Raw genomic sequence first — 22,842 nt, forward strand, 5'->3', positions numbered from 1 at the left:
TATTTAAATTTAATGGATGACAACTTTAGTAAAATTAACGGCATAAAGGATCCAACAAATCAATGATATTATTTTGAAAGTGGTCAAAAGGTGCCTAGATATCACAGCAAAAATAAAACAAGACATCATCATTAATTTGCTCCATACAATATTAGTGATTGAAACTATACAAATCAATGACAATGTGCTGAAAGTGATTAAAAAAGGGGGAAGGGTTGAGTTGAGTGATAAGGAGAGAGAAATTGTAAATAAAAGATCTTGGTTTCAAGATCTCCCACTTATACAAAAAAAAGGATTAAAAAAACTAGGTATCCCAAGTAGAACAAAATAGTATGTTGTCCTTAATTTTCACCATTCTTTATCTTGTTAATTTTGTAAACATAATTATTGATTAGACTTAAATAAGGCAAAGGTTGAGGATTTAGGGTCCAAAATGCTCAAAATTCAGTTTAGGGTGTAAAGTATCTAAAATTGAAATTTACGGTGTAAAATAAAAAAAAGTGATACAAGTTTAGAAATGTAAAGTGAAATTGTTCCAATACTTATTTCACAATCTAACAATGATGTTAACCTAAGAATATAATATCAAAAGCGACTGTAGCATCTTCCCCTATCATATAGTTGTAATTTCAAAATTACTTATATGAGTTTTTGCCACTAAAATTGTAGTAATCAGTTTTGCATAAAAAAAAAAAGAAAAGGAAAAATTTGACACTCTTTTGCATATAAATTATGAGTTTAAAGTATACCCGGATCATTTTGATTTGGGGCTTTTTAGCCACCCAATAATTTATTGCCATCTAAATTTTTTTAATTATTTCATTGTAATAACAATGTACTTGTATTTACAAAATCTTCATATTTGCTATTCCTTTTGTTTTTCTATTTTTGTTTAAAGTGATTTACGCATTTTTTGCCATTTAATTTTTTTCCTTCTCTTTATTTGTTCAAAAGCAATTTTTCTTTATTGTTTGTTTCCTTTTTATATTCTTTTTTAAATGTAATTTAGCCACCTTTTGCCTTTTTCTTTAAGAAAAAACACTATTGGTATTATAATTGTAAATGTGACAGCTAGCCCAAGGCTAATTTCTTGAAGTATCATCGATACAAAAAAATGACAAATTTGGTGTTTCAAAGGAGTTTATTTCAAAATTAGGGTTGCCGCAATTGAGAAAAGTGGCGTTCAACAAAATTCAATTTATGTTAGGTTTCCTTTTTAATGTTAGACCAAATTGAATTTTCAAGATTCTTTTTTAATAAAGTTTGCATCCAGAAATGGATGCGGCGAATTTTAGTGACCGTTGATCAAACGCTAGTAGCTGCATGCTGCGTCAGGCCATAAAATGGATGCGGCAAAACGCGAATGGTATGAATCGGAGCCATTGATTCAACGCAAATCAACGGCTCAATGGGTTCGATAAAAACAATGAATTTTTGGCTATAATTACCTCACCAAATTCATCCATTTCACCTGCACAACCCCATTTCTCTACTTCCATTTCTATACTTCGCCTCTAACCATATCCCCCAATTTAACCTCTTTGTTTAACAGTTGAATATGTTTCATAAATGCTTTGTACTTCTTAGCTTCATTTGCAGCCTTGGCAGCCCACACAAGATCCTTAAGTCTAAACAAAAATAAATTGCAAAGCTTTTAATTCAAATAAGGAAAAATTATTTAAAACGTCTCTCACATTTTACAAGATGACTTTTTTCGTCCCTCACCTTTAAAAGTGTAATTTTACTTCCCTTACAAATTCACATTGACCAAATTTGGTCATTACCTAGATTTCCGACTAATTTTTGGGCGGAATCCACCATGTGGCTTGCATGTGATCATTTTTTAAGGGCAAAATTGTCAAATCAAATTTTTACATAATCTGATTCATAGTCCCTCACATTTCACAAAATAAATTTTTTTGTCCCTAACATTTTACAAAATGAATTGTTTCATTTCTCAAATTTCAAAAAATGAAATTTTCCATCCCTCACATTTTTCAAAATAAATTTTTTCATCCCTCATTGATCATGTGTACGAATAGCTTTTTTTCTATAAACCCACGTATATATCTATTTGATTTTTCCTGAACAGTATGAATAACATGTAATTTATCTCTATTGGATTTCATCTAAACATGCTAATTGTAGTTATACACATGCTATTCAATAGATATACATAGAAGTTTAAAACTAATAATTTTATTTGAAACCCATGTATATATTTATATGATTTCACAATTTGAACCTATACAATATTTGTGACCTTTCTCTTTTGGTAATAATTTATTTATTGAGTTGTATAATAATGTCATCTAATTAATGAGTTCTAACTCGAATTCTATAATTGTGCTAACAAATTTCAGTTTAAATATGAAATTTCTACTCGACACTTTTAAGACCAACAGTTGAATTATTTGCCTTGTGATTGTCTTAAAATTTGAAAGTGCCAATCACTTATTTCTTTTTGCCATACTTTTCTTTTGTTTATTTTTTATGTCCAAATTTAATTCGATATAAACACTCGATAATATTTAGAATTAAATGTCTTCTTTATTTTCAAATTTCAAGTAAAAGAAAATGAATATAAGTGAAAAACTAACAAATTTTTTAAACCCATGTATATATCTATTTGATTTCACTTGAGCAGTACGAATATTATGTAATATATCTCTATTTGGTTTCACATGCTATTTGTACTGTTCAGATGAAATCAAATAGATATATACATGGATTTTAAAAAAATTATTCACACACATGATCAATAAAAGATAAAAAATTCATTTTGAAAAATGTGAAGGATGAAAAAATTCATTTTGTAAAATATAAAGGACGAAAAAATTTATTTTATGAAATGTGAGGAATTATGAATCGAATTATATAAAATTTGATTTGACAATTTTGTCCTTAAAATATGATTACATGCAAGGCACGAGAAGAATTCCGATCAAAAACTAGTCGGAAACCTAAGTAGGGACCAAATTTGATCAATTTGAATTTGTAAGGGACGTAAAATTACATTTTTAAAAGTGAGGGACGAAAAAAGTTATTTTGTAAAATGTAAGGGACGTTTTGAATGATTTTCCTTATCAATCATAATTATGCAAAAAAAGAAAAAAGGATAGTTGGTGCATTTACACAATCTTCAATTTAACACATGAAAATTTTCAATTGAGTAATTACATCAGTGAGTTATTCTACTATATAAATAATAACCCAGAAATCTTGACAATTCAAAGATATATAAAAATTCTTACAAATCCCAAATGCATACACGAGATGGAAGCGTATGATCTTGTAATTTTGCTGTTATGCTTGCCATTCAAATATCTCAAACTCAAGATACTAATTGTGTTTTTTTTAAGTCTAGCTTAATCGCTATTTCATCTTTATTTCTTGAGTTTCTTTATAGTTCTAAGATGATAATCAAGTTTTTTGTTTTAAGAAAGGAAAAAAAAAAGAAAAAAGTTGGCTAAATTACATTTAAAACTAAAGATAAAAAGAATTAAAAAATTTGTAAATGCAGTGAACAAAAAAATTGCTTTTAAACAAATAATGAAAGGGAAAAAGGTTAAGGATTAATCTTTCCTATACTGACAGTGTATACACTATCAACGTCGGATGAATGACAACTATGTAAAATTTAAATTTGAAATTCAACTTTTGCACACATATCATGAATCCAACAATAATAGTGCATACACCGACAGTGTTAAAAAGATTTATTCAAAGGTTAAATGGTAAAAGTTTGGTTAATTACTTTAAACAAGAAAGGAAAAGAAAAAAAAAGGAATATGAAATAATTATATGATGTGGATGTCCGTTTATATTCTCAAGAAGATAGATTCATATATTCTTCCTAGATTCATTGGTACATTGGATGAACCCATTTATGGATGTGTTTGAAATACTAAATTCATGTATTAGTATTTAATAGGGTTCATGTACCTTTAATTTTGGATCACCTATATGTAGGGGTGAATCCTACTTCATTTGTAACATTGGAAGTATTTTGATCAGTGAATAGAATAATACTATAGTTCTTCTCTCTCTCTCTCCGCTTCCCACTTTACTATTCCGATCCCTACGTTAGTAGTTTATTTTATTAGTTTTACAACATGTTATCAGCACGAGCTTTTACCTTGAGCGAAGGAAAAGTACAAGTCTTTACCTTGAGCAAAGGAAAAGCGCGAGTCTAATCTTTGAGCAAAAGTGAAACACGAGACGCTGTCAAGATTCTGCCCGAACAACTTTTGACTACTTATCGAGGTAAAATTCTTTCCTACGAATCTATTGCATATTCTTATGGCTAATTTCTTTAAATGCCCTGAATGCGTGTGATGATTGATTTGATAGTAATTGACTTTTTTTCCTAAAGAAGAAATGTATACCAAATATTTGAGACTATATAATGGTGATGATAACATTTGTCTCATTGATAGTGCTACTACGCACACTATATTGAAAAATAAAAGATATTTTTCTTCTTTGGAGATGGGAGAGACAAATGTTAATACCATCAGTGGTGGTGCAAAATTAATTGAGGGCTCCGGAAAAACTACTATATTTCTCCCTGAAGGAATTAAAATTGTCATAAATAATGCACTACTCTCTCCCAAGTCTCGAAGAAATTTATTGAGTTTTAGAGATATCCGCCAAAATGGATATCACATCGAGACAATGAATGAGACAAATGGTGAATTTTTATTTATCACAAATACCATTTCTGGGGGGAAATGTGTATTAGAAAAATTGCCTTCATTTTCTTCTAGCTTATATTATACACAAATAAGTGTTGTTGAAATTCATCACCTAGCAGATCAGAAGTCTACTCATTCCAATGATTTTATGATTTGGCATGATCGTCTCGGACACACCTGGATGTTGCTGATTTCTTTGAGCATCTTGAAGATGCAAAATGATCATATATTAAATATTTAATATTTGTCTAGATGTTTAATATGTTATTAGTTTTGCAAGATTGTCAATTACTTTGGTATGTTGTTAGTTTTATCAATTTACTTTGTAAATATCAATTCTCACATCTTTTATTCATGTTTATTTTTGTTTTCTTCCTGATGAAGAAATGGATATTAAATTGAGACATTAAATGAGTCTATAATAGAGATCATGTTTAGAAATAGCTGTCGTCATGTTATCATATTATCAATTTACTCTTCATGTTATCATGTTACTAATTAGCATGTTATCATGTTATCAATTTACTAATCAGCACGTTATCATGTTTTATCGATATAGTTATTTTCATTCTCCTTTGATTTATAATCATCACCTGCAGTAAATCAGAAGTTTACTGATTCCTAGGCCTGTCAACGGGTCGGGCCGGCGTATTATACGGGACCCGGATCCGACCCGTTTACCCGACGGATCTTTTACTCTATGTTCCGGATCCGGATCTGACGGATCTCGAATCCGGGTTGGGTCTACCCGAAAAAATTTATCAAAACTTACAATTTCTAATAAAAATGAGAAAAAAATATATTTGTAAACTAATTTCTAACTAATACAAAAAAAAAATCAACTAAGAAAAGAAATCAAATTAACTTTACTCAAATACATCACCCTAATTAAATGATATTGATAAATATATATATTTTAAATCATTAATTCATTTATATCCGAATTCGGGCCTAATACGGGTTGGAATACTATATTCCGTGTCCGATCCATTTTTTTGTTTGACAAAACGGATTTGGATCCAAGTAACGGAATTAAATCCTTACCCGTACCCGCAATAATTTCACGGATTCGGGTCTAAACCAGGACCGTTGATAGGCCTACTGATCCCAATGAATATATGATTTGGCAAAAATCAATGTCGACAAGTATTTTATACATACCCCTTTATATTATACATGACTCCAAATGAAATTTATGTCGGGTATGCATCACCTAGAAGAGTGATCTATTGAATAATTTATTTCATCTGATGAGCTACGATTCCCGACATTAGGGTGAGACAAAGATCAACCGAAAGGAAATCATCTGAAAAATTTGGATTTTCTCGATCCTCATACAAAATAATGTGAACTAGAAAGTTATATTTATTGACTCCAAAAGAGTCATTAAATCAACTATTCCTGCAGGAAATTCTCTTGTTAAAATTGATGTTCCTGAAGGACATGCACAAGTGCTACAAATAAAGGCCGGCCTACCTATATAAGGTATAAATTGATTTCAAATATTTTCGGAGATTAAATAAATGTCATAACAAAATTTAACCTCGTGAAGAGGTCGCACCCGAAGAGCCAACTCCTAAAGAGAATGAAATTATAGAAAATTTAATTTGAGCCTAATGAAGTGTAGCACTTGATATTATAGAAGTTGATAAAGATCATGAATCTAGATTCATAGATGAATGTCGGCATAGAAATGATTGACCAAAATGGAAAGATGCGATACAATCTGAATTAGATTCACTGATTAAAAGGAAAGTTTTTGGACCTGTAGTCCAAACACCTGAAGGTGTAAAGTCAATTGGATATAAATGAATTTTTGTGAGAAAAAAGAATGAAAAGAATGAAATTGTGAGATATAAAGAAAGACTTGTAACCCAAGATTTTTCACAAAAGTTTGGATTTGATTATGATGAAACGTATTCACCTGTAGTAGATACGATCACATTTAGGTATCTTCTGAGTATTGCAGTGCATGAAAAACTTGATATGCGTCTGATGGACGTTGTCACTGCTTATTTGTATGAAAATCTTGAAAATGATATTTACATGAGAATTCCTGAAGGATTCAACATGCCTGAAACATGTAAATCAAATTCTAGAGATGTGTATTCTATTAGAATACAAAAGTCTTTGTATGGGTTCAAGAAATTTGGACGTATGTGGTATAACCGCCTCAATGTATGCTTAACTAATGAAGGTTATACCAATGACCCAATATGTCCATGTGTTTTTATCAAGAAAAATGGATCAAATTTTGTGATTATTGCTATATATGTTGATGATTTCAATTTGACTGGAACTCCTGAAGAGATCCAAAAGGCTGTCGAATATTTGAAGAAAGAATTTGAAATCAAAGATTTTGGAAAGACAAAATTCTGCCTTGGTTTACAAATTGAGCATTTAGAAAGTGAAATTTTTATCCACCAAACTGCTTATACCCACAAGGTATTAAAGTGGTTCTATATGGATAAAGCACATATATTAAGTACCCCAATGGTCATCAGATCATTAGACCCGAATAAGGATCCTTTTAGGCCACGAGAGAAACATGAAGAGATACTTGGTTCTGAAATACTATATCTCAGTGCAATTGGTGCGCTAATGTATCTTGGTAATTGTACAAGGCCAAATATATCATTTATTGTAAATTTATTAGCAAGATTTAGTTCCTCGCCTACAAGACGACATTGGAATAGTATTAAACACATTTTTCGCTATCTCCAAGAAACAATTGATCTTGGTTTGTTTTATTCAAATAAATATAAACCTGAGTTGCTTGGATATGTTGATACTAGATATTTATCTGACCCACATAAAGCATGATCTCGGTACAACCATTTCTTGGCGTTCTACAAAACAATTCTTAACTGCCATTTCATCAAATTATACTGAAATAATAGCAATTCATGAGGCCAGTTGAGAATGCATTCGGTTAAGATCAATGACCCACTACATCCGGAAGAGTTGTGGGTTATTCTCCTAGAAGAAAAATCCTCCAACAATTTTATATGAAAATAATGCAGCTTGTATAGTTCAATTAAAAGGAGGATATATTAAAGGAAATAGGACGAAACACATTTCAGCGAAATTCTTCTTTACTCGATTTGTAGAAAAATAGTAAGATTAATGTGCTACAAATCCGATTAGATAATAATTTGATAGATTTATTTACCAAGGCATTGCCGACTGTTATATTTAGAAAACTGGTGAAGAATATTGGAATGCATCGGCTAAAAGATCTCATATAATGTTTGCATCAGGGGGAGAAATTATTACACAAGAATAGTGTACTCTTTTTCCTTCACTAGGGTTTTTGTCCCATTGGATTTTTCTCGAGTAAGATTTTAATGAGACATATTCTTTGTGTAATGGACATCCAAAGAGGAGTGTTATAAAATAATTATAAGATGTGGATGTCCGTTTATATTCTCAAGAAGATAGATACATATATTCTCCCTAGATTCATTGGTACATTGAATTTTATGGATGTACTTGGAGTACTAAATTCATGTATTAGTATTTAATAGGGGTCATGTACCTTTGATCTTGGATCATCTATATATAGGGGTGAATCCTAGTTGATTTGTAATCGAGAAGTATTTTGAACAGTAAATAGAATAATATTATAGTTCTTCTTTCTCTCCGCTTTTCACTCTACTATTTCAATCCCTAGGATTAGTAGTTTATTTTATTAGTTTTACTACAGGAATAACGGATGTCAAGATTGTATAAAAGGACGGAGCACTCATAGAAAGCTTATTGAATGACTGAGAAGCCCAAAGCACATTCAATAAAATGCAGAGTTTTCCTCCACCGTGGAAGTTATAGCTGGTTACACACAGAGAGCTTTCCGGCCGGTGGCACCACCCAAAATTTCTTCGCGGCAAAACCCCAAGGCCCAATGATCAGACACACATTTAAACCCAGAGAAATCTCTCTCTCTTCCCCTGCTTCACCCACCAGCTCCACCTCCCATACACCCTCCAAACCAAACACTCCTCAAGAACAAGAACAGGAACAAGAACAAGATCAAACCCTTCCCAAGAGCCCATGTCACGGCTCCTCCTCCTCCACTTTACCATCATCTTTATCAGAAGCAGCAATTGTTATAGCCAACAATGAAGATCTCTTAACTCAAATTTTACTTTGTTTGCCCCCAAAATCCCTACTCTGTTTCCAATCTGTTTCCAAAGGATGGCTCTCAACCATTTCCAACCCCCAGTTTCCGCCGTCTCCACTCGCTGGTTTACCCCACCAGCGCTGCCTCCTGCTCCCCCGCCTCGCTGCTTTTGCTTCGCCGGGATCGCTCTCCCCTTGTTTTCGATTTCATTGCATTCCGCCCGAAGGAGGTAAATTCGATGGCCAGCATTGTATCTCACTTGAATGCTTTCTTATACGGTCGCATTTCAGCTTTTCATTCTTGCAATGGTTTATTAGCTATGGTGTTCAGCTTTTCTTGTTCTCGGGTTAAAGAATTTGTGGTGTATAATCCTACTACTCGGGAGTTTAAGCTTATTCCAACGATCGATACTGTAGATTGCTATAAAGTTCTGAATATTGTGTTTGACCCTGTAAAGTCTGATCACTACAAGCTTATTTGCATATGCTGGGATCGCTCTGAAAGTTCTGTTTATAGATTCTCTGTATACTCATCTGAAATTGGGGTTTGGAAGAATACTGGAGAAATGGAGATCGAAGAATTGATTTGTGAACGGGGAGTGTTATGGAATGGTGGTCTTCATTGGATTAGTCACTGGAATTACAGCGTATGCTTTGATGTTGATAATGAGTGCATTGGGCCGCATAGGTACGCCATAAGGGAGCCCGGGAAACATGCAGATGTTTGGTATTTTGGGGAGTCAGGGGGCCGTCTGTTTTATATTGATGTAAATGAACCTCAAGGGATGTTGTTCGATGTTTTCGAGTTGGAGTTGAAGAGGGACTGCCTGTATTGGAGTGTCAAGTATCAAGTTGATCTTGCTCCCTTGACTACTCTGTATCCGCAGATGTTAAACGAGAATTGTTCTCTCTCATTTGAGGAGCGATTTGAATTCTATACAACTAGTTTTCTTGTGGATGAGAGAAAAAAGAAAGCAGGCCTCGTCATATCACTGGCTGGTAAAATTATTTCTTATGATATTAACAAGCTGACTGTTTTGGAGCTTGCCAATGTAGAGGTGGATGCATATTATGGTCCCAGGAGAGGTTTCTACAGATGGGATTGGGCTTCCCAACATGTCAAGACATTAACTTGTCTTTAATGGGTCTGATCTTGTTTTGATGTTAAGCGACTTAGCGGTCCCTGCATTTTCCTTCTGATCAATAGTCAGGTAGGTAAAGGTTGGGCAATCGTGATCTTGTCTTAGACAAGGTTGGGTGGTGGTGATAGTTCTCCTACTGATCAATAGTCATGTTGCTTGGAATAATGTATCTTAGCAGCTTCTAGGTTTCATATTTTTGGGTACACTGCTAATATGGCTCTTGGGTCTTGAAAATCTAATGATAGACGCTTCGAGCTTTGTTTGCCTTGTAGTAGATTTCTTAGTTTTATTTTGATTCAACTGATAGAAGCCTGTTAAGCTAAGTTGTGAAAAGCCATCTCGAAATGCTTTTGAGAATGTAAATGGTTTTTGGTGCTGTCGTAACTACTAAACTCAGTGGCTTTATCGAACACTAGGAGGCGATCACCGTGCTTGCGCACGGTGGTAAAGTGTAAATCTGCCCAGGATCAAACGCTAGATAACATTTGTTGTTATGTAATCAGTGTTCAAAAGTGTGCTGTGAAGTCATTTGTTATCGGATTAAATTAAGAGATCGTGTTAATGATCCATGGCATAGAAAAGAGCGGAAAGGGTATTATATAAAGTGTATTCATGAATAAGGTTGATATTTGTAAGGTTAAGTTTAAAATAGCGAACTTCTATTTAAAGGGAAAATAAAGTAGCAAGGATTCTTGAGCAATCCTGTCTAGCCGAGAAGGAGTGCGCTTTCTTCGTCTGCTAGACCGGCTTGAAACAGCATCTGTAGGACCAATATTGATGTCATCAGGAACCGCAATGATTAGGTGGCTAAAAGAACAGACATCGATATATTAGCACAAGAAACTAATGGACAACCTGTGTCGGACGAAACTGTTGGACAACCTGTGCCGGACGAAACTGTAGATAACAAAGCACGCTCTATAGTTTCAGGAGCTGATGCTTCGCAAAGCTGGCTGGGGGTTGACGCCATACATGCCAAAGAATGATCCACAGGTTGAGAAGCTGGTGCTTCACGAAGCTGGCCAATGGAAGGAACAACAGCTTGACCATGCGAACACTGGCCAGAACAACAAGGAATAAGTACACTTGCTTCCACCTGGACCAAAGGTGCAGCCTGAGAGGTGGCAACAGGCTCAAGCACATGATCTAAAGCGGAAGGGAGCTGCTTTCTTCTCTTCGCAGCATAAGACTGCCGTCGTCGGCGCAAAAGATCATTCTTGTTATCCTGGGGCATTTCCCGGCAGCGCTTGCGACGCCTTACATTTCTATCCATGGAACTCGAGAGCGCTAAGCAACAGTGGAAGCCACTTCAAAACACAATGTCCTTGAAAGAGAAGCAACGAGCTTCCCAACAAGGGAGGATATGAATCCACCAGTAAGGCATTAGCGAAAGAAGCAAACAAAAAGAGATAGCAAAGAAAGGAGGGGAAAGCAAGAGTAACAGCAACGTTCGGCTATCCAACAGTGCATGCATGGAATAATGTGCAAAGTACACACGGGTAGTGAATGGGTTTCAATGAAGGAATGAGCGGATCAAGTACAGAGGACACAAACGAAATATAAATAAAGGAAAAAGCCAGTAATGATGCAGGACACAACTAAATGCACGAGGATGAAGAGCTGCATCTTTCGCCCTTAATGATGCAGAACACAACTAAATGCACGGAAGAGCAGCTAAACAGCAATAACCAGCACAAAACAGGAAAATAACAAACTACGCAGGGAACAGAATGGAATACAAACGAAAACAAGATACAAGAATAGAAAAAGGAGCGTAAAAAAAGAATAGAATAGGTACCTTCTTTGGGTAATAACAGAAAGAACAACGCCGAAGATGACTGCAACGGGAGGGAAAATGGACAGTATTACGGGCTAAATGAACGCAAGAGCAAAGAGAGTGCAAGTAAACAACGTACGCTGTTGAAGAGGAGACAAAGAAGATGGCGCATAGGTACAAAGAGATAAGGCCAGAGGTTGAATAATAATAAGGGCGAAAGATGCAGCTCTTCATCCTCGTGCAGAGAAAGAACCGCTAAGAATATATGAAAAGTAGAGAAGAAAATGCACGGGAAGGTAGCAAGAGAGATCTTGGAAATCAAAGGAATCATTAGGATAATACAGAGCATGCTAGCAGAATTTAATGCTAAATAAATATAATGATCATGTCCAAAGAGGGGATTCTAAAGAACCGCGGGAGAATCTTTAAGCCCAGAGGTTGTATAGGCAGGCCAGAGGTTGTAGAAGAAAATGCACGAGAAGCTAGCAAGAGAGGTCTTGGGAATCAAAAGAATCATTAGGTACTTCCGCCACTAATACAGAGCATGCCAGCAGAATTTAATTCTAAAAAAGAATGATCGTGTCCAAAGAGGGGATTCCAAAGCACCACTGGCTACAACCAGTCCGTTGTTTATGTAGAGACATAAGACTTAAAAGCGCAATCATGCTTCCTGAGTTCCAAAGCAAGGGAAAAAGTGGGCAGGGCGGTTGGGATTTAGAAAAAAGGGAAAATAATGAAAAGAAGAGGAAAAAAAAAAAAAGCAATACAACTCTTTCACACGTGAAACTCACATGGAGGACGACCAAACTATCGAACCATCTTCCCGGTTTATACTACATATTCTAATAACTATTGTTGAGATTTCTTGAATTCTATTGTTACTTCCATTTTAATTGCGTTGAAGCCCCAAATTACTGAAATTGGGTCAAGAATAAGAGGTCGTCCCAGTAATACAAAACAAAACAAAACAAAACAAAATAAAACATTAGCCAAACGATTTTAGGCTACAAAACAAACATTGGCCACACAATTAGGTGATGAGTTGGGGAGGAGGGAAGGGTTGGGTGGTCGGGGGAGGAAGTATAAGCGAGAGGTCTCGGATTCGAGTCCTCTATCTTACACTAAAAAGATAAAAAAAATTAAAAAAAATAGGTGATGAGTTATTGAGATGTAAACGCCCTGTTTGGCATTTGAGTTTTTTGTCAACTTTGTCTGCTACAAGTTTTTTAAAAACTTTAGCTACAGTAACCTCAAAAAAATTTTCAAAATTTTTAAACTATACACTTAAAAATATTCAACAATTTATACACTTCAAAATTTTTTAAAAAATTTCTACAGTAAGTTACAGTAAAGTTTTAAACAAACACCCAAAAAACTCACTTGCCAAACTGGGTGCTACCCTACTAGCCCTCTAATGAAAATACTGTGACAAATATATTGCCATTTTGATCCCTATCTTTGAATTTTTAAGCAATCTTTAACCACTATATTTTCATCCACCATAGATAACCATTTTGGTGAAAAATTGAGAAATTAAACTAACAGAGCAGTCACGTGAATTGCAACTTAACCATTAAAACAAATTGATTCCTTATCTTTAACATCTTAGCTAAAATGGTTCCTAAGTTGGCGAATCAAATTGGTCGCTAAGTATAAATATGTTTCATTTGCATGTACGCACTTCGAGCACATAAAAACTTTAGACGGCTTGATTGCTATTCTTCTATTTTTCTTTTTGGGCTATTTAAATGAACAATGTACTTTTTTTTATTGACAATTAAAAGATGTCACTATCTAGTTTTATTGGTCTTCTCAAGACAGGGAAATTTAACTTTAGAAAATCAACTTTAAAATTCAATTTGCCAAAATCAACCTCAATGAAATTTCAAATAACAAAATCATCCTGGCAATAACAGTAGAGATGGATTCTAGAAAAAATGGAATTCAAAATTAATTTTTCAATCTTCCATGGGGCAAGCATGTGTGTGTGTGTGTGTGTTTTTTTTTTTTCCTCTAATGTTTTTGTTGAGGGTCTAAAGTTGGGAATTTTGGAGGGCTTTTGAGAGTATTGATATATTGCACGGTAGGATTCAGAAATCTTCCAAATTGGGGACGGATTAGGTTGGATTGTAAGGTGAAAGGGATTATAAATATATTCAAAAAAAAAGTATTGATGCAAAATATCAGCCAAAATAGTTGAGTTTACACTTTACAAAATCAGATGGATCAATCCACCAAAGAACAGAGTTAGTAATACATTTAGCATATTATGCAAATTCACGAGTTACCCTATTACAACATTTTCTAGCCCAAACAAAACAAGTCATTATTATTATTTTTTTTGTTTTAACACAATGCAACACAAAGCACAAGTAACAATAATGTTCAACAGGGACACATCTAATTTCTTCTACTGATCCTTTTTTTCCCTGGCGCTTAGAGTAAAACATTACAGTGAATAGTTGCTACAATGGTACATTCGTGTTTTGTTAATACTTCCACTGCAAAATGAGGACTTTTTTTTTTGTGCAAAACTAAAGATGGTTAGGACCCTATGTTTTCTGGTACATTCTTGTTTTGTTAACACCTCTTCTACTGCAAAATTGAGGACATTGTTCTTGAGCAAAATTAAAGATGTTTATGACCCCAAATGGACAACTTTAGAATTAAAGATGTTTATGATCTCCGCTGGGTTTTCAGACCTGAAACCCAGTAAATAAATGGGTTTACAAGAACGAATTTCTTCTAATCTTTAGCCTTCAAAACCTGCAGTCCTAGCCCAAATGATAGTTGTTATTGTTCCATTCACTATTTTGATGTTCATTTTGAGTTAGAAATAATGAGTTACATCAAAAGATATAATCAATATAATTAGAATCATCTTCTCATAGAATTATTCTACTTAAAGTTTATAACAAATTGTTGTGTACAAAAAAAATTTTATTTTGCATGGTTTTTTATCATCCCTCCACAACTATGATATTTTCGTCCAATCATTATATAAATCTAACCATAATCTTTGCATTTCTTGAGCTCTCTGATTATCTAATTATTAATCATCAAACCTTCTGCTTCTCCAATTCAAAGATTGCAACAATTGTGATGATTGTTATTTTGAAATAGTTTGAAAAGGTTGATATTTTCATCACACATCATGTGTAAGAAAGTTATACAAGATTCTACAAAATTTACAACTAATCAAAGGAAAAGATGATTGGTTCATGATCCCAAAGAGGGCATAGTGATTACAAGAATAGTTACAAGACAATGGAAGCCTTGAGATGTAGATTCCTTTTTTTTTTTTAATTATTTACCTCCCAACTTATTAATCTTGCTTTACTTACTTTGCTCAAATATAATGCAACCAAACTGTTTTAAGTATTTAATCATCTGCAAGCAGCTCAACCATCTTTTTCCCAACATTATCACCTCGAAAAAGTCCTGCAAAAGCAGATGGTATGCTTTCCACACCATGTGAAATGTCTTCAAGAACATGCAACCTCCCACCATATAGGTGCTCAAGTGTGGTTGAAAGGAAATCCTTATAGACTTTCTTGTAATGATCAGCAGCTAGAAATCCTTGAATTGTGATCCTTTTGTACACAACATTCACCATGTTGGGAGCTCCCCTTCTCCCTTTGTCAGTATATTCGGAAATAGCACCACAAACAGCAACTCTTCCAAAAGGGTTCATGTTTTCAATTGCTGCTTCTAGCATCTCTCCTCCCACATTGTCAAAATATATGTCAATCCCATCAGGGAAGTACCTAGAGTAACAACATTCAGAAATTAGAGAATTCTATCTTATACTGGCATCTTCATTTAAAGAAATCTGAACCCATGTTTAGAAAGGTTGCACTTTAGGTGAAATTTTTGAAGTACATAGCTAAAGAGCTCACTGGTATTCTTGACATTCAAGAAAAGGGAAGGGCTGACTTACCTTTTAAGAGCCGACTTAAGATCAGTTTCTTCTTTGTAGTTGAATGCTTCATCGAAGCCAAGCTTCTCCTTGAGCAAGTCTACCTATAGTATTCTCAAGGTAACATAGAATTTTATTATTGTAACCATTACTAGTATTGTTCAAGTCTGAAAGGGACTAAAAGGACCAAACACTATAGTCACAAGGCAATATAGAACCAAAGACAACAGGAAATTGAAGTCACATGACCCTTTTCCTAGGACAGCATATTTATTTTGTTCAATTTGAAATAATTAGTTCCAACCTTACCAAGAGTCTCTAGCGTGGCTGGGCTTAATTCTCCCGAAATAATCAAAACAAAATGACAGGAAATGTATACGAGTCCATCTATAAAAGCAAGTCTGACCTTTCTTTGGCTACCAGCACAGCCCACAACATAGCACCCAAAGAGCTTTGCATACTGCCCCACTAAACTTCCCACTGATCCTGAAGCACCAGAGACAAATAGTTTTTCTCCTTTCTTAGGTTTGCACACCTCAAAAAACCCAGCATAAGCTGTTATCCCGCTCAATGCTGCATTATTCATGAGACCAAATAAAAATAAAGGGGTGCCATGTTCAAAAAATACAATGTTAATCATGTCTTAAAAGCAAAATTATAACATATTGACATGCTTATGATGATAAAAGGATGATAAAGGCTTACATAGAAGGGCTACATGGTAAGAAAGTGGAAATTCCATCATCTCTATCTTCCTTAACTTGGCCCCTTCCATTTTGCTGGGGCTCATTTTTATGATACTGTACTCTCCCCAGCTCATGCAGTTCCACGAGACCAAGTCACCCTCTTTAAATTCAGGACTGCCAGAAGCGACAACTCTCCCGATGCCATCACCATTAATTTTCTGTTAACAAGACTTAGTTAACTCTTGTCATCATTGCTGTGTTTGCATCTCTTCATAAAACTTCAATACAATCAAGATGTCATCAATCAACAATGAGTAGCCAGTTAGTAAGCTGCAACTTACCTGGCCAGGGCTTATGGCGCCTGCAAAGTTCATATCCTGCTGAAAGCAACCCGGGCTCTTCATGCGGTTCAGTTGGTAAGGATCAACTGATAAGTACAGATTCTTCACGATCACATCATATTTTCCTGGCTCAATCCATAAAGAAAGAGCTTCTGTCCTGAGCTCAAAATCAGACTCCAGTGGTGCCCCATCAATGTTATGTTTGATCACTACGTACCTGTTTGTTACTTCCATTGAAAGTTCTTATTATTAAGCCTCAAAGCTTCAGAATTCTGCAGTGAATGAAGAAGGCAATAGCTCCTCCCAATCCCAGAGGTGGAATCGGGCCAAAAATCCTCTCTCTTACAGACTGAAGCTGCAGGAGCAGTTGATCAATGCCATTATCTATATAGATGCCAATAGGACGCGGAGGAGTTGGAAGCTTTAATTGACTGATGAATAAAGTAACTTCTCCTTGCTCACAATTGATGACTGTTGGCACATTTTTTATTCCATTTCAAACACGAATAATCTTTCTGGTTCTATGGAATATGAATACTGAACTTGATTAGATAATTCTTGTAAGTGTGTACCTCATGGTGTATACTTAAACGTTGTAGTCTATAAAATAATCTGAGTTCTCCCATTTTTTTTTCTTCAGGTAAAAAGACGCTCAATAGTTTTCTGAACTTGACTTACCAACAGCCAAAGCAGCAAATGATTCTTGTTAAAGTCGTTGGACTTCTTGTTTGTTATGCCTACTAACCTTTGCTAAGTGATGCGGTGGGTAGAATAGGATTTGGGGTCCTACAACTTTGAGTTTCTTTTGTCTAGTTCAAGCGAGTTATGTAATTCTGACAAAATGTGACGTAAACATGCATAGTTTCAAAACAATCGTGATTTTTTCGGCCGACTCAGCCGGTTATGTAATTCTAAATTTTTAGACAACAACTCAACTTGTGAAGTCCTGGATCCGAATAGAGAATATGAGGACATCAAGAGGTAGTTCAATGAGGTTTATCAAAAGTACTCTTAAAGATTAATTAAAGATACAAAATGCGAATAGTCGTTTTAATTAGTTAGGGTGTTCACTAGCATACCAGAACCCAACTACCCCTACCAAAGAGCAAACGTAGTTTATGTAATGTCAGGAATTAGAAGGAAAGTCACAATTTCAAGGAGGTTAGTATGACGACATGCTTTCAAGAATATGGTTTATCTGATTGGTGGTATTCAATGATCTTTTCGCAGCATTTAACAATATATAATTTATAGTCATAATCATGCTAAAACTTTCATGAAGAGTCACAAAACCATGTTAAGATTACCGAAAGTTTACCTGGCTTCATGCATCTAGTTTGAAAATGTACACCCTGGAAATGAAGGGCTGTGTGTAATGCTGAAACATATAGATGGTCTCATAATAAGGCTAATCTTGACTGAATTTTCCTTTACATCTGGACACCCATTCTTAGTATCTAGTCTGTATTCTATTTTAAGAACAGCCAAACAGGCTTCAAATGAGGATGCTAGTTTGCTTTCAAACCTACAAGACACAATAATTCAAGAACATTCCAACTTGAATGAATGTATGTTATACTGTGCCAGACCTGTGTAGCAGTTAATAGTTTAGCACAAGCTAAGAATTCCTCGTACCATCAGGTAAAGAGTGGTAAACAATAACGTGAAAACATCATAAGGAATCATTCGAATATACTCTGGTTGCTATATTTGTTGCCTAATGGAAAGGGGCACTTCTGAACTCCTTGTGATGCATAGCAACAATACTTTTTACTTGTCTAATTACTAAGGAATCAAGTTTTGAAGAAAGAAAAGAATAATCCTCAAGAACATGTGCTATAATGCTAGAGTCACCAATAGAAACTATTTCACAGTTAAGAGCAATATCAATGAAACAAGGAAACGAAAGCAACCTGTAAGATGCAAGATTCAAGGAATTCACAATATTCATACTCCAAGCATTCTGCAACCATAACTTAAATCCCACATTTAATTTTGTAAAAGATATCATGCAAATTTACAAATCTTAAAATGTTCAAATGGGAGAGTGATATTAAGTACATCAAGCCAGCCCCTTCAACATGTAGGAGCATGCTACAGAAAGGAATCAGACATTAGCAAGCATCTGCATGAACTGGTAGGCTTCTGTCCAGTCATAATAGTTATTCCAGCCACGATCAATATCATTGGGCCCTGCTTCAACTAGCTCCTTAGCATCCTCATCCTTAAAGTCGTACAAAATTACCTTACCCGGCAGAGAGATCACAAGCCTCGGTTTCTTTTCTTTCTCATCCTCAAGAAAACAACACATGTAAAATCTACATAGATCCTGATCAAACGGACCAAGGACTTCGCCCACCATTGAAGGATACAAAATCGACAGAGGATAAGGTCTATGTGGTACTTCAAAGCCCATTCAGAATATTCCCTTTTCATCTCAAAAATGTCAAACAACAGAGATTGATGATTATTAACCTCAATAAAATACAAACAGCCTCCAGACACTCCAAAGTACCAAAAATACACATCCCTATGGCGCATATGAGGAGATGGCATGGTCAAATTCAGGCATTCTTTATCTAAATCAAAGCACAGAGTGTCCCTCCAACCACTTATCTAATGAAGATTACCATTCCATAACACTCCATTCGTGAAATAAATATACACTTTCTCCCTCTCATATGTGACCTCACTGTCCCTCCAAATCCCAGTTTCAGATGAATGTATAGAAAATCCATATCTCCCTAGAGGGGCTTGACTCAATTCATACCTTTCCATGCAAGATTCCTCTGACCATACACAGACAAGATTGTAGTGATGAGATTTTACAGGATCAAACACAATGTTCAAAGCAAAAAAGCGAAGGTCCCTTTCCATTAGATTTGAGCCTTGGAATACGCCTATGCTCACGGGTAGTAGGGTTATACACAAACTTTTTTTGACCATAAAGTTTTGACCCAAAGACGAGCTAATAACCCATTGCAACGATGTAATTTCTCCAAGTACACACCTTGAAAGAAACTGAAATTGCTCAAGTCGGATATAATGGTACCCAATGGACTTGCATTTTCTTGGTGGTAGAAGATGAAATTAAGCTTGCCCTGCCCATGATGGACGAAAATAAGGGCACCAGAGTCGGTGGTAGTGCCAGAGGAGGAAGCCATGGTAGTGGTGCTGGGATAAAGCCGAGAATGCAGACATCTAAAAGGGGATGAAAATAATTGAGAACCATTGCTTGGAGACAGACTGAAACTGGAGGAGGGATTTTGGGGGTAGGTGAACTAAAAGATGAGTTAAGATTTCCTCATTGTTGCCTATAATACGTGCAGCAAAATCAATAAGAGGAAGAGAAGGAGAAGGTTCCATGACTAAGATTCTGAGGCTGAGTAATTTATTTTTGGGCAATCAGCTAGGTTTCAGCTACAGCAGAGGAGCTGGGTTCTGGCTGTTGATTTTACTTTTGGGGCTGAAGAATCATCAAAACCTTTAAAAAAAAAGGAGAAAAAATCACATAAGAGAAATTAGGAAATAAAGAGTTGACAGAAACTGATGAATTAGCAGCGTACCTCCTCTGACTATTTTCTAAAGACACACAGATCAAGAAATTATGGTAACCTGTACCTAAATCCAGAGAATTAAAAAAAAGATGGTGAGGCTGCTATTCCTTCTACACCATGCGTCCGGAAAAGTAGTGCAAGTAAAGTAAAGCAATGAGAACATGGATGGTCCATTATCATCCACGAAAAATAACAAGCAATGGCATTGTCATGTAAAGCACATGGTGTATTCAATAGTTTTCTCTACGTGAATTCACTATACAAACCTCCACCAACACGCAAAATGTAAACCGAAGGCAAGAATGGGCAAAAGGTTTTAATGAGGGGTATGTTAATTGCTAGTCCAATCCTAATCGACCGACTCGATAGAAAAATGTCTCCAAACCAGTCCCTGTATCACACACACTTGTTTCTGCCACTTGAATTTCCCCATATTTGCTATCAAATTTATATTGTCTCTCTCTATATGGGAAAAAAAAAGTGCATTCCATACACTATTTGATGGAGTACGATGTACATCATGAACTAATCAGGGTCTCTATGTGCATTGAAATTCTAAGGGTGAAAAAAACTGAAACACTTCAGAAGTTCCAGGAAGAGTTGAGTGAGCAAAAGCGTTTTGAACCAACAAGAGATTTCCATGGTTTCTTTAAGCAAGCTGTTGAAAGCTGTTTGGTGCACAATAATTAAACATGCCAAATTGATGGTATGGATTCGACAAACATGGTACTAATAAAGTATAACTTAACAGAGAAAGTGCTGTGATACTTGAATGTATTCATATTATTGAGCCTTAGATTGAGACTGAGCTGTTGATACAGGGCAAGCACTGATAGAAATTGAAGACTGCATAATAAACTTAGATGCATCACATAGTTCTTGAGTCTTCGTTGGTCTTAATTGTTTCCTAAATCTTGATCTACACAAGAAACATGTGAACTAGTCCAGCTCCAATGATGGAGTAACATAAAGTTCAAAGATGATGCCCAGTCAAACAACTTAATCTCTTGAGAATGGCTAGATTGAGTTTTGTTTCAGTTTGGTTCAAATCATGAAGCCAAAACTCGAAGATCAAGTTTTAAGCTCATTAAAAAACTAAACCAAGCTTATAACGTACTCACTCAACTGCCCTGCTTGTTTAATATGTACATATTGGACAGAAATATAAGAGCACGAATCCACTGGATTTCTGTAAAACGATCCATGGTGAAAGGTCTCCAGAAAGGAAATTCTAACCATCGATGAGGAATATGCAAATTGCAAGCACTTCCTCTCTGAATCTATAGACTTCAAGTTATGATAAATGCTTTTTATAATTCCAAATGCATCCTATTACTTATACATGGAACGTTATAACAGTAAATTAATGAAAAAGAAATTTGAAAAAGCTGGCAAAGTTTATTTAATCATAAAATCAAAAGGGAAGTCCCTGCAATTAAAAATACTAGGCGATTTTGCCTCATGCAACCCTGGGCATAATCACATATAGATTACAGTCGCATAATTATGTTGGTTGTATGCTTTGATAGTTGACGAAAGGTTGATGTCAGAACTTAGAAAGCTTAGGCTAAAGTAATTTACCTAGAGTGATAGCAAAAGCATTTTAGTATCTGTAGGATCAGTTACAGATTACACAAGTTTGGATAGGTTAAGGGAAGACTAAGCATATTTACAAACCATAGGATATGTCAAGGAAGTACTGGCAAGTGAGGTGTCTGGAGAAGGCAAAGATGCAATGATGTTGTTCCTTGGAACTGTACTCATTTATTAATTAAGGAAAGGTCTAGCTGGAAATAGAGCCGAGTACTTTGAAATAAATATAACTCATTGATCTATGTAGACAAACAATAATTCAAGGGTTGATATTATATACCAAAGAAATGAGCAGAAGTCTAGCTGATACGCCAATACTTGGTTTCTCTGCATTAAAAACCAAATTGGAAAGTTAAATTAGACCAAAATCATTCGACAACAGGGAAGGAAAACAGAAAAATGAGCAAAGTTTTATAACCATCAGGATCGCTATGAAAAGGATAAAATATTATTAGTAAAAGTTTTGTACTAGCCTATCAATATTATAAGAATTCAATGTCCAAGTAATAGTTATTGAACCAGCGTTAAAATAAGGGAAAACCATGGCAAAATGGCCTACATATTACCGCTTGACAATATAAACAATTGAAATGATGAGAATAAGTAAACTCTAACAACAGTAATTTCCAGGTGGAAGGAGCCAAGAAAATGCTATGAATAGCTCTTATGATTCACTTTGTCCTGCAATTCCTTTCATACAGAAGCGATTCTCTTGTGAATCCAACACTCACTCAAATAAAAAAAAAAATCCTCAACAGATAATTTCATCATTAAAAACCAATAACTATGTACAGTCAACTGAACAATAGCTTAAAATTAGCTTCTATAACTCAGAACTAATCGGACACATTTAGGTCTATAGAAAAGATGCTTCACTATTCACCTGGGTAAAAAAATCCTAATGCTGCTTGGTGCAGCATTCTAAGATCATGCAATCAGCAATACACAAAACATTGAACAGGCCTGACATCTTTAAATTTGGATAGCACATCTAAATATACTAAACCTGCA

The 22,842-nt window shown here is 35.1% G+C and overlaps 3 protein-coding genes across 3 annotated transcripts; 1 reads left to right on the forward strand and 2 right to left on the reverse strand.

The window, feature by feature from the left end:
• Nucleotides 1-8,471: 8,471 nt before the first annotated feature.
• LOC113696898 (F-box protein At5g07610) lies at nt 8,472-10,342 on the forward strand. The gene has a single exon (XM_072055887.1). It carries the CDS (start codon nt 9,056-9,058, stop codon nt 9,956-9,958), a length of 903 nt encoding a protein of 300 aa, XP_071911988.1. The 5' UTR covers nt 8,472-9,055; the 3' UTR covers nt 9,959-10,342.
• A 202-nt stretch (nt 10,343-10,544) lies between these two features.
• On the reverse strand, nt 10,545-12,321 carry LOC113695210 (uncharacterized). Its single transcript, XM_027214227.2, has 2 exons — nt 10,814-12,321; nt 10,545-10,718 (listed from the first exon to the last, which is right to left on the reverse strand). Exons 1-2 carry the CDS (start codon nt 11,229-11,231, stop codon nt 10,618-10,620), a joined length of 519 nt encoding a protein of 172 aa, XP_027070028.1. The 5' UTR covers nt 11,232-12,321; the 3' UTR covers nt 10,545-10,617.
• A 2,609-nt stretch (nt 12,322-14,930) lies between these two features.
• LOC113695350 (NADPH-dependent oxidoreductase 2-alkenal reductase) lies at nt 14,931-17,289 on the reverse strand. Its single transcript, XM_027214406.2, has 5 exons — nt 16,682-17,289; nt 16,360-16,558; nt 16,061-16,227; nt 15,676-15,758; nt 14,931-15,502 (listed from the first exon to the last, which is right to left on the reverse strand). Exons 1-5 carry the CDS (start codon nt 16,913-16,915, stop codon nt 15,118-15,120), a joined length of 1,068 nt encoding a protein of 355 aa, XP_027070207.1. The 5' UTR covers nt 16,916-17,289; the 3' UTR covers nt 14,931-15,117.
• Nucleotides 17,290-22,842: the final 5,553 nt, after the last annotated feature.

Source organism: Coffea arabica, chromosome 6e (assembly GCF_036785885.1).
Source record: "Coffea arabica cultivar ET-39 chromosome 6e, Coffea Arabica ET-39 HiFi, whole genome shotgun sequence".
In the NCBI taxonomy this organism is placed as follows: Eukaryota; Viridiplantae; Streptophyta; class Magnoliopsida; order Gentianales; family Rubiaceae; genus Coffea; species Coffea arabica.

Coding starts and splice junctions, on each gene's coding strand:
- LOC113696898 (XM_072055887.1), top strand. CDS start 9,056: ATGGCCAGCATTGTATCTCACTTGAATGCTTTCTTATACGGTCGCATT.
- LOC113695210 (XM_027214227.2), bottom strand. CDS start 11,231: ATGGATAGAAATGTAAGGCGTCGCAAGCGCTGCCGGGAAATGCCCCAG. Junction 10,719..10,813: donor AACAGTTTCGTCCGACACAG/GTTGTCCATTAG, acceptor TTGGTCCTACAG/ATGCTGTTTCAAGCCGGTCT.
- LOC113695350 (XM_027214406.2), bottom strand. CDS start 16,915: ATGGAAGTAACAAACAGGTACGTAGTGATCAAACATAACATTGATGGG. Junction 15,759..16,060: donor GTGCTGGTAGCCAAAGAAAG/GTCAGACTTGCT, acceptor AGAATACTATAG/GTAGACTTGCTCAAGGAGAA. Junction 15,503..15,675: donor CTTAAGTCGGCTCTTAAAAG/GTAAGTCAGCCC, acceptor TTGTTACTCTAG/GTACTTCCCTGATGGGATTG.